This window comes from Stegostoma tigrinum, chromosome 15, assembly GCF_030684315.1.
Source record: "Stegostoma tigrinum isolate sSteTig4 chromosome 15, sSteTig4.hap1, whole genome shotgun sequence".
In the NCBI taxonomy this organism is placed as follows: domain Eukaryota; kingdom Metazoa; phylum Chordata; class Chondrichthyes; order Orectolobiformes; family Stegostomatidae; genus Stegostoma; species Stegostoma tigrinum.
This window is the reverse complement of record NC_081368.1, coordinates 20,716,065-20,730,892: the sequence shown is the minus strand read 5'-3', so window position 1 is coordinate 20,730,892 and position 14,828 is coordinate 20,716,065. Positions and strand designations below refer to the sequence as shown.

Below are 14,828 nucleotides of genomic sequence, written 5' to 3'. Positions count from 1 at the left end.
AGCCACAAATCTTCTCAAAAACTTTTAAAATTATTGTTTAGCTGCTGAACTTCAGAATTTACTGACTGTTGAGAAATTTTGGCTCCAGTTTTCACGCCAGTGCTTTCTAATAATTATAGTGGCCGGGGCACCTCTATTGACACTGCTATCCACAAGTGCTGTTGCTAATGAGAATGGAATTGACATCTGCATTCTATGGATGGAAATTCTGAAGACATTTTCACATTTTCAATATTGATCTTTTATTTGACAGCTTGCCGGTTGATAGAAGGAACAATTCATGTTTAATTAGTAGTTACATCATCCAATCATGGCATTGACATAACTTACTTTATTAAACACATGATATATGCTTGTAAATAATTCATGCTAAAGCATTTCATGATGAACATGAAGGGAGGCAAAACCATTTTACTTATCTTTTAAACTCTTCCTGACTTCATTCCATGGTTTATTCTTACATTCAGCTGGCATAAAACCTGATAGCTGATAAAAGTTTGATGACCTCCATGAAAATGAAAGATCTTAAAGGAATCAGGCTCTCAATGAGCTCCCAATGCTGCCAATTGTGTTGTTAACATGAATGAGTATCTTCTGGGACATGAAAGTAGTCTAGGGTAGGAATGGAGGTAGGACTTCCAGTTACCTTGCTTAGCAGCCATGTATTCTCCAGTCCCACCTCCAATGGGTCCCAAATGAGATCATGAAAATCCAATTCCTTGTTCCAGTTACATGTCATTCATTTTACCAACTTGATCATTGCACTTTGCCAATACATTTATGAAAACTCAGCCGAGACTAAACTGAAAGAATAGTCCATCCTAAAAACCATTTTCAACAACCTTGCTATGAACTAACTAGATTCTGTTGTTCTGTTGCTAACTATGCCTTTCTGGTTTAGGAATTGTGAATCTTGATCAAGGGGATGAGCTGGAACTCCTGTTACCATCCCGACCCAATGCCAACATCTCCATGGAGAAAGATTCAACATTTTTTGGTGCTATTCAATTATTACGATGAGATGCATGCTTGTATATTTCGCCTAATTTTCAAGATTAACTTTATAATCAAAAGACACCAGCGTCATTAATCAAGCAGTTGGATTTATCTGCTATCATCACAGGTTGTGATATATTTATGGTACTAGGATCTGCCATTGTCCCTCACTTTCTAAGTTATTTCACAATCAATTTAATTGCATATTGCTTTGGATGAAATCTAATGCTGTTCAGGTCCTTGTGTTTTATATTTTTCACTGTCTGGAAAATAAATTGTTACTTGCTTTCATAAACCTAGCTTCCCAATGCCACCAGTTTCTTTTGCATGTGATTTCTTGCAAGACCTTCGCAAAGTCATGGCAATATTGTTCTAATGAACTACAAGTCAAGTACATCATGGACAAAACAGGTAATCATCCTGGGATTTCTCCAATATTTCACATGGCTGTGAGGACTGAGAGAGTTAATGGGATCTTTAAGGAGAAACAGACCGTTCCTCAGGTTAAACATTTCAGTGGCTCTCTTTTACAGTGTTCTGAGAAAATGTACTGTACATTTTGCGCGTGTAATATGTTGCACAGATAAAATGGAAAATATTGCAAATATTTTAGGCACAGCAAAAGCAAGGATCTAGAAAAACTCTGCATCATGTGAATCAAAAACTGTCTATCACATGTAACATGACAATAAGTTTTGATACAATTTACATCAGCAACATCAGTCAGCTGTGCATCCAATATCCAGCATGGGATGAGCAGAATTACCAAGTAAGGATTGGATAGACAAAAGTTGTTGATAATCTCTTTTTCCTGGCCACTGACTCTATCCCTCTTCCCAGAAACTGTCTGTGCTGGATTTGCTACATTTGATCTGAGTATATGCCTCTCATCAAATATCTGCATCACTAGTAAGGCTAATATAAAATCAAAACACAGCCTCTCCAGAGATCTGAAATAAAACAGGAAGTTCTAGAAAAATTCAACAGGTCTGGCAGCATCTTTGTAGGGAAAAATAGAGTTAATGTTTCGAGTTCAATGAATCTTCTTCAGACCCAGACAGCCCACTTCCATCTTTGTAACATTTCCAAAATCTGTTGCTGCCTCATCTTAACTTCACCTACAACACTGTTACTCTTCACTCTATTTATTCCAATAATTTTGTGGCTGACCTCTCATCTTCATATAACTTCGAGCTCATCCGAAAGTCTGTTGTCCATGTCCTAACTTGCACTGTGTTCAGTTCACACGTCACTCACAACTTTCCACAATATCTACATTCTTCCAATTGTACCACCGATGCATTCATAATTTTAGTCAGTCCACCATTGTTAATCATGCCTTCAACTATCAATGCTCTATGATCTGCAAATTCACATTCTATATTGCTCTATCTCTCGTGTTTCTTTAAGATGCTCTATTGTAGGCAATATAAACAGTAAAAGGGGAGTAAGAGGAGGAATGGATCCAATTAGGGACTAACCATGGGATTTATGAATGGATGTGGGAGGTAACACTGAAGTATTAAGTGAATATTTGATACCTATTTTTAGCAAGGATGAAGAAGCACTCAGCTGATGCTGATTGAGGACGCAGCTGAGGCATATGAATTTGATAAGGAAATTGTATTGGATAGGCTTAAAGACAGGTTGAATTGCATCCAAAGATACTGCAGGAAGTTAAAGTGGAAGTTGCAGAAGCACTGACCATCATCTTCAGAATGGTAAGCAAGAATAGGAGTCATGCAATGGACAGCAGCAACATATGATACAAAATTAGCTAAATATAGTAAACAAACAGTGGTGTGAATAGTTTTTTTTGGGCTGGAGGAAGATTTATTGCAGAGGTCTGTAGGTATCAGTGTTAGATCCTTGCTTTCCTGATATATATTCATGACATTGACATTAATGTACCAGGCACAATGATAAAATGTGCAGATGACAAGTATTTGTACGCATTAAGAACTGGGAAGATAGTACAGAATTTTAAAAGGAACAAAAACAAAGTTGGTGCAAAAGCTCAGCAGATCTGGCAGCATATGTGAAGGAGAAAACAGAGTGAATGTTTCATGTCCGTAATGAGGAAGGGTCACCGGACCCGAAATGCTAACTCTGTATTCTGCTTTACAGATGCTACCAGACCTGCTGAACTTTTCCACCAACTTTGTTTTTGTTCCTGATTTACAGCATCTGCAGTTTCTTTGATTTTTATTTAGAATTTTAAAAGGATGCGCACAGGTTGGTGAAATGGGCAGAAAAGTGGCAGATAAAATTTAATGCACAGAAAAGTGAAGTAATTCATTTTGGTCAGAAGATTGCAGATAGACAGCATAAAACTAAGATGCAATTCTAAAGAGGGCACAGGATCAGGAGGATCTTAATATATATGCGTACAGATCATTGAATATGGCAAAGCAGGTTGGAAGAGTAGCCAATGAAGCATTCGGGAGCCTGGGTTTTATCAATAGGGCCATAGAGTACAAGTGCAAGGTAGTTACGTTAAACAGTGACTCAACACTGATTGGAGTATTGACTCTAGTTTGGGTGCCATGCTTCTGGAAGGACGTGAAGGCATTAGAGAGAATGCAGAAAAGAACATGAGAATGGCTCCAGAGATGATGTTACATAGAAAAGGTGGCAAAATTGAGATTGCTTATCTTGGAGAAGAACACTCAAGAAGAATTTCAACAGAGGTATTGAAAGTCATGAAGGGTCTGGATCAGGCCAGTAGGGAGAAATTGTTTGCACTGACGGAAGAATTGAAAACCACAGGGCATAGACTGAAGGTAATTGCCAAAAGAAGTATTGGTGACATGAGAAAATATTTTCCATGCAGCTAATGGTTAGGATCTTCTTTCCAAACAAAATTTAAGAATTATCCAAAAAGGAAAAACAAGGTATGGTTACGGAGAAAAGGCAGGGGAGCAATTCTCGATGAGTTGCACAGATGTGATGGGCTGAATGGCATTCTTCTGTGTTGTAACCATTCTTTAATTAAACCTACTGCTTTAACCAAGCTTGTAAGCAACTGACCTAATTTCTCCTGTGTGGCTCAGCGTCAAATCTCATTTTGTGATGCTCCTGTGAAGACTGTGCATTTTCCTACATTACAGGTGTTAAATAAATGCAAACATTTGTCATTCCTGTTGCTTGTAAATATATTATTTTTCTGCCTTTTTATGAAGAATTTTCAACATGAGTTTTGTATCTTTATTATGAAATAGATATATATTTCATAAGTTTACTTTTGTAAATTCATGACATTGCAAAATATCTTCAATACAACCAATTATTTACCCTCTGTATCATTTTGTAATCAGATACAAAGTGAATCTACATTGTTATCTACTCTATACATCATCAGGTCAAAGGAACGATTGTTTTGCAAAGAAACATGTAACATGATTGTTAGCACAGTTTGGTCAATAATAGTGAGTGTACTAAACAATAGAGTCACAGTAACATTCTGGTGCAGAAGGGGACCATTTGGTCCACCATATCTGCACTGGCTCACCGAGCATTTTAACTTTGTGCCAATCTCTTACCTATTCCCTGTAACCCTGCATGTTGTTTCTATTTAAATAATCATCCAATATTCTCTTAAATACCTCAACTGAACCTACCTCCAAACCCCTCATTCAGACCCTAATTACTCACTGTGTGAGAAAGATTTTGTCTCGTCATGCTTAGAACATAGAACGTAGAACAGTACAGCACAGAACAGGCCCTTCAGCCCACAATGTTGTGCCGACCATTGATCCTCATGTATGCACCCTCAAATTTCTGTGACCATATGCATGTCCAGCAGTCTCTTAAATGACCCCAATGACCTTGCTTCCACAACTGCTGCTGGCAATGCATTCCATGCTCTCACAACTCTCTGTGTAAAGAGCCCGCCTCTGACATCCCCTCTATACTTTTCTCCAACCAGCTTAAAACTATGACCCCTCGTGCTAGCCATTTCTGCCCTGGGAAATAGTCTCTGGCTATCAACTCTATCTATGCCTCTCATTATCTTGTATACCTCAGTTAGGTCCCCTCTCCTCCTCCTTTTCTCCAATGAAAAGAGACCGAGCTCAGTCAACCTCTCTTCATAAGATAAGCCCTCCAGTCCAGGCAGCATCCTGGTAAACCTCCTCTGAACCCTCTCCAAAGCATCCACATCTTTCCTATAATAGGGCGACCAGAACTGGACGCAGTATTCCAAGTGCGGTCTAACCAAAGTTGTATAGAGCTGCAACAAGATCTCACGACTCTTAAACTCAATCCCCCTGTTAATGAAAGCCAAAACACCATATGCTTTCTTAACAACCCTGTCCACCTGGGTGGCCATTTTAAGGGATCTATGTATCTGCACACCAAGATCCCTCTGTTCCTCCACACTGCCAAGAATCCTATCCTTAATCCTGTACTCAGCTTTCAAATTCGACCTTCCAAAATGCATCACCTCGCATTTATCCAGGTTGAACTCCATTTGCCACCTCTCAGCCCATCTCTGCATCCTGTCAATGTCCCGCTGCAGCCTACAACAGCCCTCTATACTTTCAACGACCCCTCCGACCTTTGTGTCGTCTGCAAACTTGCTGACCCATCCTTCAATCCCCTCATCCAAGTCATTAATAAAAATTACAAGCAAGAGAGGACCAAGGACAGAGCCCTGTGGAACCCCACTCACCACTGACTTCCAGGCAGAATATTTTCCTTCTACTACCACTCGCTGTCTTCTGTTGGCCAGCCAATTCTGTATCCAGGCAGCTAAGTTCCCCTGTATCCCATTCCTCCTGACCTTCTGAATGAGCCTACCATGGGGAACCTTATCAAATGCCTTAGTGAAGTCCATATACACCACATCCACAGCTCGACCCTCATCAACTTTTCTAGTCACATCCTCAAAAAACTCGATAAGGTTTGTGAGGCATGACCTACCCCTCACAAAGCCGTGTTGACTGTATTTGATCAAGCCATGCTCTTCCAGATGGTCATAAATCCTATCCCTCAGAATACTTTCTAACACCTTGCAGACGACAGACGTGAGGCTTCTTTTGTAAAACACCAACACTATGCCATCTGTTCCTCAATTCATTTACGATTGGGAACAGTTTCTTCCTATGCATTCTATCCGGACCCCTTATGGTTTGAAACCTTCTACCAAATCTCCTTTTGGCCCTTTCCTCTTTAAGGAAGACAGCCTCAACATCTGCATACATTCCTCAAAACTGAAATGTCTCATTGCTGGAACAAACCATTCTCATACGCCTCTTCTGTACTCTGTCCAATGTGTTAGCATTCTTCGTAATGTGTGGTATTCAAAGCTGTACACAATAGTCCAGCTGACGTCTAACAAGTGCCTCATACAAGTTCAGAATTACAGTTTCTCTTGTACTCTATGCCCCTATTAATAAACATTGCATGCTTTATTAATTACTCTCTTCTTTTGTCCTGCCACCTTTAATAAACTCCTGCACACCTTTAAAATATTATTTTATATTTTATTACTTTAGATTTCTCTCTATGTTCTTTTTACCAAACTGTATCACATCATGAACTTTATTTGCCAGCTACCCAACCACATCACCAACTTCTTACTGCTCTCTTAAACTTCTATTCTGTCCTTCTTACAGAGTACAATTCTCCCAAGTTTAGTATCATTTGCAAAACTTTTAAATTACCTCCTACATGCCAAGGTCTTGATATATAGCAGGAAACACAAGGGTCCCAATAACAACCACTGAGGAATTCCACTACAAATCTTCTTCCAGCCTGAAAACTGCCCATTACCCATTACTTTCTGTTACTTCTGTTACACATGTCACAGCCAATTTCCTATCTACCTTGCTACTCCTTTAACATTCCATGACCTATAACGTCCCTCACAAATCCGTTATGTGATGTAGTATTGAACACCTTTTGGAAGTCCATGTACATCACATCAATAGCCTTCCCCTCATCAATCCTCTGTGTTACCTTTTCAATAAACTTCAGCAATTTAGGTATGATTTTCTCTTTTCAAATCTATGCTGACTCACCCAAATCAAACCACATTTTTCCAATAACTGAATCACATTTTGTTTGCAAGAAGCTTCACCACCATTGAATTTAAACTGACTGTTCTGTAATTGTGAGGGTGACTTTTACAACATTTTTTTTGAACAAGAGCCTAATGTTTGCAATTCCTCAATCGACTGGGACCAACCCCAAATTCAGGAAAGATTAAAAAATAATTGCCGATGTCCCACCTCACTTTCTTCGACACCCTTGAATTCATCTCTTCTGGTCCTGGTACTGAAAGCGCAACCAACACCCCTTCCCTATCAATTATAAATCCTTCTAGTGATTGAGTTCCTTCTCTGTCATGATGACTTGGGCAGCATCTTCCGCATAAATAAAGACAGTTGTAAAGTATTAATTTAACGTTTCAGCCATGTCTCTTGCCTTTGAGTGTGGATCCCTTGTTTGACCCCTAAATGGCCCAACTTCTCCTTTACCAGCTCTTACATTTGCATTCAAATGTATTACTACTACATGATACCTGACATAATTCATACTCTAATTTCTATGCCCTTTTATCACACAGGGAGCTCTAGAAGTGCTTATCTTACATTTTGCATTTGAAGGAATATACCTTGATTGTCCCCAAACCATCTCCTCTTTGAAGTTAGTCTATTGGTCGGGTACTATTTTTCCTGGGTCCAATCTATTCAGCTCAATTTTGATCTTGATCCACTGACATCAACTATCTACCAGTTAATTTTTCCAACTCCAGATTGATGGATGTCAGTTTCTATCATCATCCTAATCCTAATGATACAATGCTCACCAGACCTTAAATATTCCTCTCTTGTTATTGATCTACCACCTCATTTCCAACTACCAAGACTAGCAGCGCCCTCTTTCTCGTTAGACCGGACACATATTGCTAGGTACAAAACTTTCCTGAGCACAATTCAGGAATACTTGCCTCTCACTGCCTCTTATGCTACCACTATCTTAGTCTAATGTACAGGTAATTAAAGTCCCTCGTAACTACTCTATGATGTTTAAATCTCCCTGTAATTTCCTTGCAGGTTTGATCTTCAATATTCTTTCAGTTAGTTAATGGTCTACATATTCTACTGAACAATGTAATTGCAGCCTTCTTATTTTTTAGCTTTAGCCAAATCAATCTGTCTTTGGATATTCTGAAGCATCCTCTTTCATAGCACTGTAATGCTGTCTGTAAGTAAAAATGCCACACCTTACCACCTTTAATTCCTTCCTTAACTTTTCTGAAACCAGTGCAGTCAGTTAACACCCAGATCTGTCTAAGCTAGTTTTAACCCTCCCCGACAGCACTAGCAAAGTGCTCCAAAAGGAAATCAATTCTGGCTCTGTTTAGATGCAACCCATCAGCTTGTGCAGGCGCCATTTCCCTCTGGGACAATCACAGAGTCTCAAGAATCTAAAGCCCGCCCTCCTGCAACATCTTACCAGCCACACATTCATGTGTCTTACCTTTCTATTTCTCTACTGACCTGCACATGGCTCTGGGAGTAATCTGGGGATTACTACTTTAGAACTTTTACTTACTAATTAACTAATTGTTTCAATTGTGATTGCAGAAAGACATCTACTTCCTATCTATGATAAAGAGATAACGAGCTGTAGAGCTGGATGCACACAGCAGGCTGGGCAGCACCAGAGGAGCAAGAAAGTTGACATTTCAGGTCTGGACCCTACTTCAGAAAAAGTGCTCCTTCCTCTCTATTTCATAGATACACATATACCTGTGTATACCACAACCTTGATCTCTTCATCCTGCTTCACTCAGATCTCCTGAACTGTTCTATAGCATCCTTGACCTGAGCACCAAGGAGGCAACAAACCATCCTGGAGTTACACTGGTGGCCACAGAAATGCCTGTTTGTTCCCCAAATTAAAGAACCCCCTTTCAGTATTATCCTTTTGTTGTTGTTTCTCCCCTCCTGTAAAGCTTGGCTACGGTGGGCCCATGGGTTTGGCATTTGCAGTAGTCCTTTGAAGAACAATCACCCTCACCAACATACAGAATTGGAAACTGATTCGTGAGAGGGATTTCTAAAGACTTCCTCTGGACTGCCTATCTGCTTCTCTTGGACTGTCTGGCAGTCACCCATTCCCAATCTTCTTGCTTCCCACTAAACTGTCCCTCTGAATGTGCTATCCATGTAGTTTTCCATGTCATGGATGCATATCAGTGACTTTAGCCACAGCTTGAGCTCTGGTGCTCAGGTTTGTGCAGACTGTAACACTTTTTGCACATGTCTAAGTCACAAGAGGTTACCAAGACTCCTTGCATGCTGCAAGGCAGGCATTCTGCCTGGCTCCTCTGAAATACTGGAGCTTAAATTTTGTACTTTATAACTTTACTTACTTCAACCTTACTCTTGCACTGTTAACTAAAACTGGTGAATAGTAGGAAGTAGAAATTCTACACCTTTGCTCACAAGCTAGTTCTCTCCTATGAATCCTAGTTTTATTAGATGACAATTAGACATTTTAGAAATTTAGTTGAAACCTAATCACTAACAGCGGCTGCTCAACAATCAGCTCAAGGTTTTACTGTGATGTCAACTCTTAGATCTTTTCCTCGCATTGCTTTATGTGGTGCCCACTATCTCTTTTCTGGGGAGCAGGAATGCTTTGCTTTCAGTTCACATACAATCTTTAATATAATAGATGAGTCAAAGTAGAATCATATATTAGCGAGAGCATAACTATCAATATATACTTGGGGAGTACTAGTCCTTCAAAAGATCAGTCTTACTGTGCTGCATTGAATGCCGAGGATAGACTACATTACAGTTAGAAAATGAAAATCAAGTGCACAAATTATTGTGTGAACTTATCTAACTATTACACATTCTAACAGCGCAATGTGCTGATGTTCAATGCTATGTTCAATACTATGCCTTCAGTAAAACCAGTGTTTCCATCCACAATTCTATCCCATTCATCAGTATGCCAACCATTTCGTATCAGTTGGGCCATATAAAAGAAGATGCAACCAAGCAGCATTTAGGCTGATTCCTAAAGAAGGGAAATGAAGCAACAGCCTCTTATACATGATGCTGAATGCAGTGAGGCATGGACAAAGATCTGAGAACACATGAGAAAAAGGTGAAACAACTGAAGTAAATTCTGCAAAGACTTATATTATTTGTAAAGCTGTGTCACTAAAAGATGTGGTATCCTTGTTAAGGGATTTGATCTGGATTCATAATTAGAAAATAACAATTGACCTTAATCAAAGAAGACCATCATCTCAGTCAGAAGTTATCACTGAGATGTAATCGTCACAAACTTCAACATTCACATTTCAATAAACATTTTTGTTGCTAATGTCTTAACCTCAGTTGAATAAGAGCTGCCCAGTCAGAATATGCTGAAATCTTGACTCTCATAATCCAAAACAATATTGTAGCATATGTTTCAATCCTTGCATAGAGTGCAGGAAAAGGCTATTTGGCCGATCAATCTACACCAAACCTCCCAAGAGCATCCCACTCAGGACACCCCCTGCCCCCAAATCCCATAGCCCTACATTTGCCACAATTAATCCACCTAGCTTTTACATCCCTGGGCAATATGTGGTAATTTACCATGGTCAACCCAACTAAACTACACAGTTTTGGACCCGGCAGAAACCCACACAAACACGGGGAGAACATGCAAACTCCATACCAACAGTCACCCAAGACTGGAATCAATCTCAGGTCCCTCACACTGTGAGGTAGCAGTGTTAACTACTGAGCCACTCTACTGCTCACATTGTTTTTGTTTTATCTAGAACAATTGTGAAAAATGGAAGTTGTATTTTTCTGAATAATATTAAAGGCATATGTTTGGGGAAGATCAAAGGGAGCTTTATGGAATATTCTGCTGTATTGCATTTGACCTGAGAGCTCCCTGTACTGAAATTCCTCATTTTGATAGCCACATAAATCTGTCCATTCCCTAACAAATTAGGATCCAAAATAGAATAACATGATTATTCATCCAATGACACACACTCAAAGATTATCAACCTAGATAGAAAATTAAACTGTGAAATAAAATAATTACAATGCTTGATAATGAAGAACATGAAAGGGTTAACACTCCTATTTTATCACAATGTTCAGGGTCCATGAGATCTGTCAGTGGCAGAGTCCTAAGCTGCGTTGTGACTCAGAGGAGTGTTGATGCTAATGTTCACACTCACGTATTGACATAGCCTTCACATGGTTACCTGTCAAAGAAATAAATAGAAAAATCTATTTTTATCCCTTGGGCTTGCATACAGCATGGCTGCATTCTGTCAGTTTCTGTTATATGCGTTACATTGAAACAAGCAGAAGTGAATCAACATCGACTTTGGCGAGAACTATCTGACTATCCCCATAAATGACAAGAAATAAGATTGAGGGGTACAGTTTATTTTGCAAACTTATTTTTTTAAATCCCTTACACTTGGCAGTGTAATCAGAACTGTTTGTGATCACAACTTTGAGTCCCAACAGCAAATAGAATAATATTCTTTATTTGTTACATATACTCCAGTACGGAAGTGCAGGAGTACAGAGTAACGTGCCTTTAATGGTGCCAAATTAGATGCAAGTACCTAGATACAAATTTTTCAGAGCAGAAAAATACAGTTCTGTTACAGAGTAAAGAAGAATATAGATTAGTATGAGACAGTGAAAAAGCCCAGACCATATGTACCTAAGTTCCAGTCTATGCCTGCAGGCCTCAGAGCATGAGGCTATGCCATCTCCACGTGCTGGCCTCCATCCAGGACTCGCTTTGCCGCCAATCCCAGAATTGCCCATTTGTTCCATTGCGGGACTCGGCCCGTTCTCACTCTGCCGCGGTATATAGCCGGTGTTCGCTCTGCTCTTCTACAGGTCTTGGCCGATTCTCGCTCTGCTCTGCTGCAGGATACGGCCTGTGTTCACTCTGCTCTGCCGCAAGACATGGCCCTCATTCTGCTGCTCAACTCCACTCTCCAGGTAGAACACAGTTGGGGTTGGGCGGCAGGGCAAGCAAAAGAAAATCTCTGAAGAAGAGAAAGAAAATAAAGGGAAAGGTAAAGCGACTGGTGAGCAGAGGAGTACTGAACGGAGCATCATACTCAACCTCTGCCCTTAACACAGCTATAGGGGTTATCCATCCCCCCACCAAATCTCAATCTGTTCCTATCATTGGTTCATCCATACCTTCAGTCTATTCACACATTCTGCCTAACAAACATTCAAACTGACTCTTTAGTTCATCGATCCCTACAACAAACTCAACCCTCAATTTCTCTATCCTCTGAATTCACCCAATCTGTAAATACATCCAGTTGATTGATCCATTGTTCTCTTTATCTATCCACCCTCGACCTGTTCTTCCCTTCGATTCCTTTGTCTCCCCTGACCATTCTGATAACAGGACAAAGCTGCAGAGTGGAACATTGTGTCTTGGTTCAGTATCTCTGCACAACTAAGCAGCAGCCAGTTCCTAGTCTCCACAAGGTTGATACTTAGCACTGCATTTCCTTTCAGGATAAGAGAGCCACTATCAAAGGTGCTCTCACTCATCATCTAATGTCCAGGAACAAGTAAATATTTGGGAAGCATTAGAACAGGTTTTGTGTTATTCTTCATCCTGTGATATTGTGTACAGGACAAAAGGCCCTCAGAAAATGAACCTTAATATTTATGCCGCATATATGCTGATGGTGCAGAGTTTGAGAGCAATTCTTAGTACTAGCTATTTTTAGGACTTTCTGACCTTTAAATATGCTAGTCTAAAGGTTTCCTCCTCATACACTGGTTAGTAAATGAAATGGCATGTGTGGCACTATGACAACACATGCCAAGCAAATAAGAGTCTCGGGTTCAAGCATCTGTTTAGTGAGCTGATCTTAGGTTTTGATAACAGAGCTTAGCACTCTAAGGTTAGAGAGAGAAAATTCAGATATGATTGCTGATGTGGTCACCATTAAGCATTCTTTGCTGGATGAATAATTTAATGCTCAGTTGGCCTCCCCTCTGTGATACAGTAACTTGCCAACATTTAGTTATGCTCAGGCATGAATGGCAATTGAAGATGCCCTAGAGCAGGCCTAGCACCGACTGAAAGATCATTGGTTTCCTTCAAGAGAAGAAAGGTAAAAATTGGAGAAATAAGATAAAAGACTTGGTAGGGAATTCTTCAGAGACAGCCACATATTTTTACTTGAATTTCGCCAGATAACTGAAAACTGTATTTATACTCATAATATTTTCTGGCCATTGTTTATATAAATGGCAGAAATTTCTAAAAGGTCAAGCCAGCCAACTGGCAAGTCCACTGGCAGCTTAGGATCCAGTGGATTTCCAGCATAGATTGCTGCAGCTCTTTAACTGAGACTGCTGTGAGACTGAAGAGGGGACCTGGAAAAGCTTTCCTAACCGGGGTCTCCCACTTTTAGCCGCAGGGAGTTTTGAGAAACAGCAGTGGATTGGTGTTTGTTAAGGATGTGAGAAAGAGGCTAGCTTCTCCAATTAGGCAGGGAAGAGTGGGAGTGACTGAGGAAATTAACAACGGAAATGTCATCTCTTTGACCTGAAAACAAAGTGCCAAAAGAATCCAGAATCTCAGGAGGGTTTAACAGGTGAAGGGCATAACACTTTGATGTGTCAAGCGTCTTTGATTTTCCCAGTGCTGTCTTGTACAGCAATGCTCAGGACAACACATCTTACAGCTCTACTTATCTTTCCAGGCATCTCACAACCCCAGCTGAATAATGAGCACTCACTTACACTTAACCTCAGCCTACTGCTTTCTCACAACCATAGACTCACATTCATTCTCTTCAAACACTGTCCCTTCCTCCTTACCCAAACAAGCCATTTTAAACACGCACAACTCTTTACTTTCTCTCCTTAAAAACAGCACACAACCTCCTAAGGCTCAGGATGAGGGGTGTGGCAGTGGGTGCTTCAAGTGATTGGCACTTTGCCAATCTGTGCCCACTAACTACACTGGGAAGGATGTCTTGTTTCAGAAGGCTGTAGATGTCAGCAACAGAGATAGTAGGAACTGCTGATGCTGGAGTCAGAGATAACAAAGTGTGGAGCTAGATGAACACAGCAGGCCAGGCAGCATCAGAGGAGCAGGAAAGGTGACGTTTCAGGTCAGGACCCTTCTTCAGGGATGGGGGAGGGTGAAAGGGACTCTGAAATAAATAGAAGGGGACGTTGGGGCTGGGGAAGGTAGGTGGGATGGCAATAAGTGAGTGCAGGTAGGAAGTGGTACACCTGTCCATCTTCTGTCTCACCTATCCATTCCTCCCACCTCACTGACCAATCCCCAACACTGCCTACCTGCACTCACCTACCTTCCCCACCCCAAGCCCCCCCTCTTTCTATTTATTTCAGAGCCCCCTTTGCCCTCCCCAATTTCAGATGAAGGGTCCCAATCCGGAACACCAGATGTCAGCAACAACCTGCTCTGAAAGCTTGAGATCCTTAGGCACGAGTGTGCACACATGTCGAGGGGTATTATCTGCCTGGCCACCATGTATTGGGAATCATGTTTCCTTCCAGTTTACCAATTCCTCTGAATGGTGGAGTGGCATGCAGATGTGGGGTGAAGACTGGCAACAGGAAATGCAATGAGCGAAGTGGAAGATGGGTGAGGTGGCTCACAGGTAGTTGAGAGTAATTGTTCAAGCAGTGAAAGCTCACACTGGGAAGTGTTGTGTGCAACACCTTCTCCCATTTGACCTTGTTTGGAACTCTTCAGTTCCATTGATTAAAATTAGATTCACTGAAGAAGCAGTCCCCATTGTGCCTAGTCTGACTCAGGCA

At 40.7% G+C, this 14,828-nt stretch overlaps 1 protein-coding gene across 3 annotated transcripts in view; it reads left to right on the top strand.

Moving 5' to 3' along the window:
* Nucleotides 1–8,707, top strand: part of LOC125458636 (tumor necrosis factor ligand superfamily member 13B-like) — a 32,980-nt gene extending 24,273 nt beyond the window's left edge. For 2 of the 3 annotated variants that reach the window (XM_048544057.2, XM_048544056.2), the window contains exon 6: nucleotides 902–2,984. In XM_048544057.2, the coding sequence (XP_048400014.1) occupies nucleotides 902–1,020 (119 nt within the window). In that variant the 3' untranslated portion in view covers nucleotides 1,021–2,984. Of the gene's footprint in view, nucleotides 1–901; nucleotides 2,985–8,591 lie in introns of those variants that run through there. The other variant, XR_007248873.2, reaches the window with a different exon arrangement.
* The last annotated feature ends 6,121 nt before the right edge of the window (nucleotides 8,708–14,828 follow it).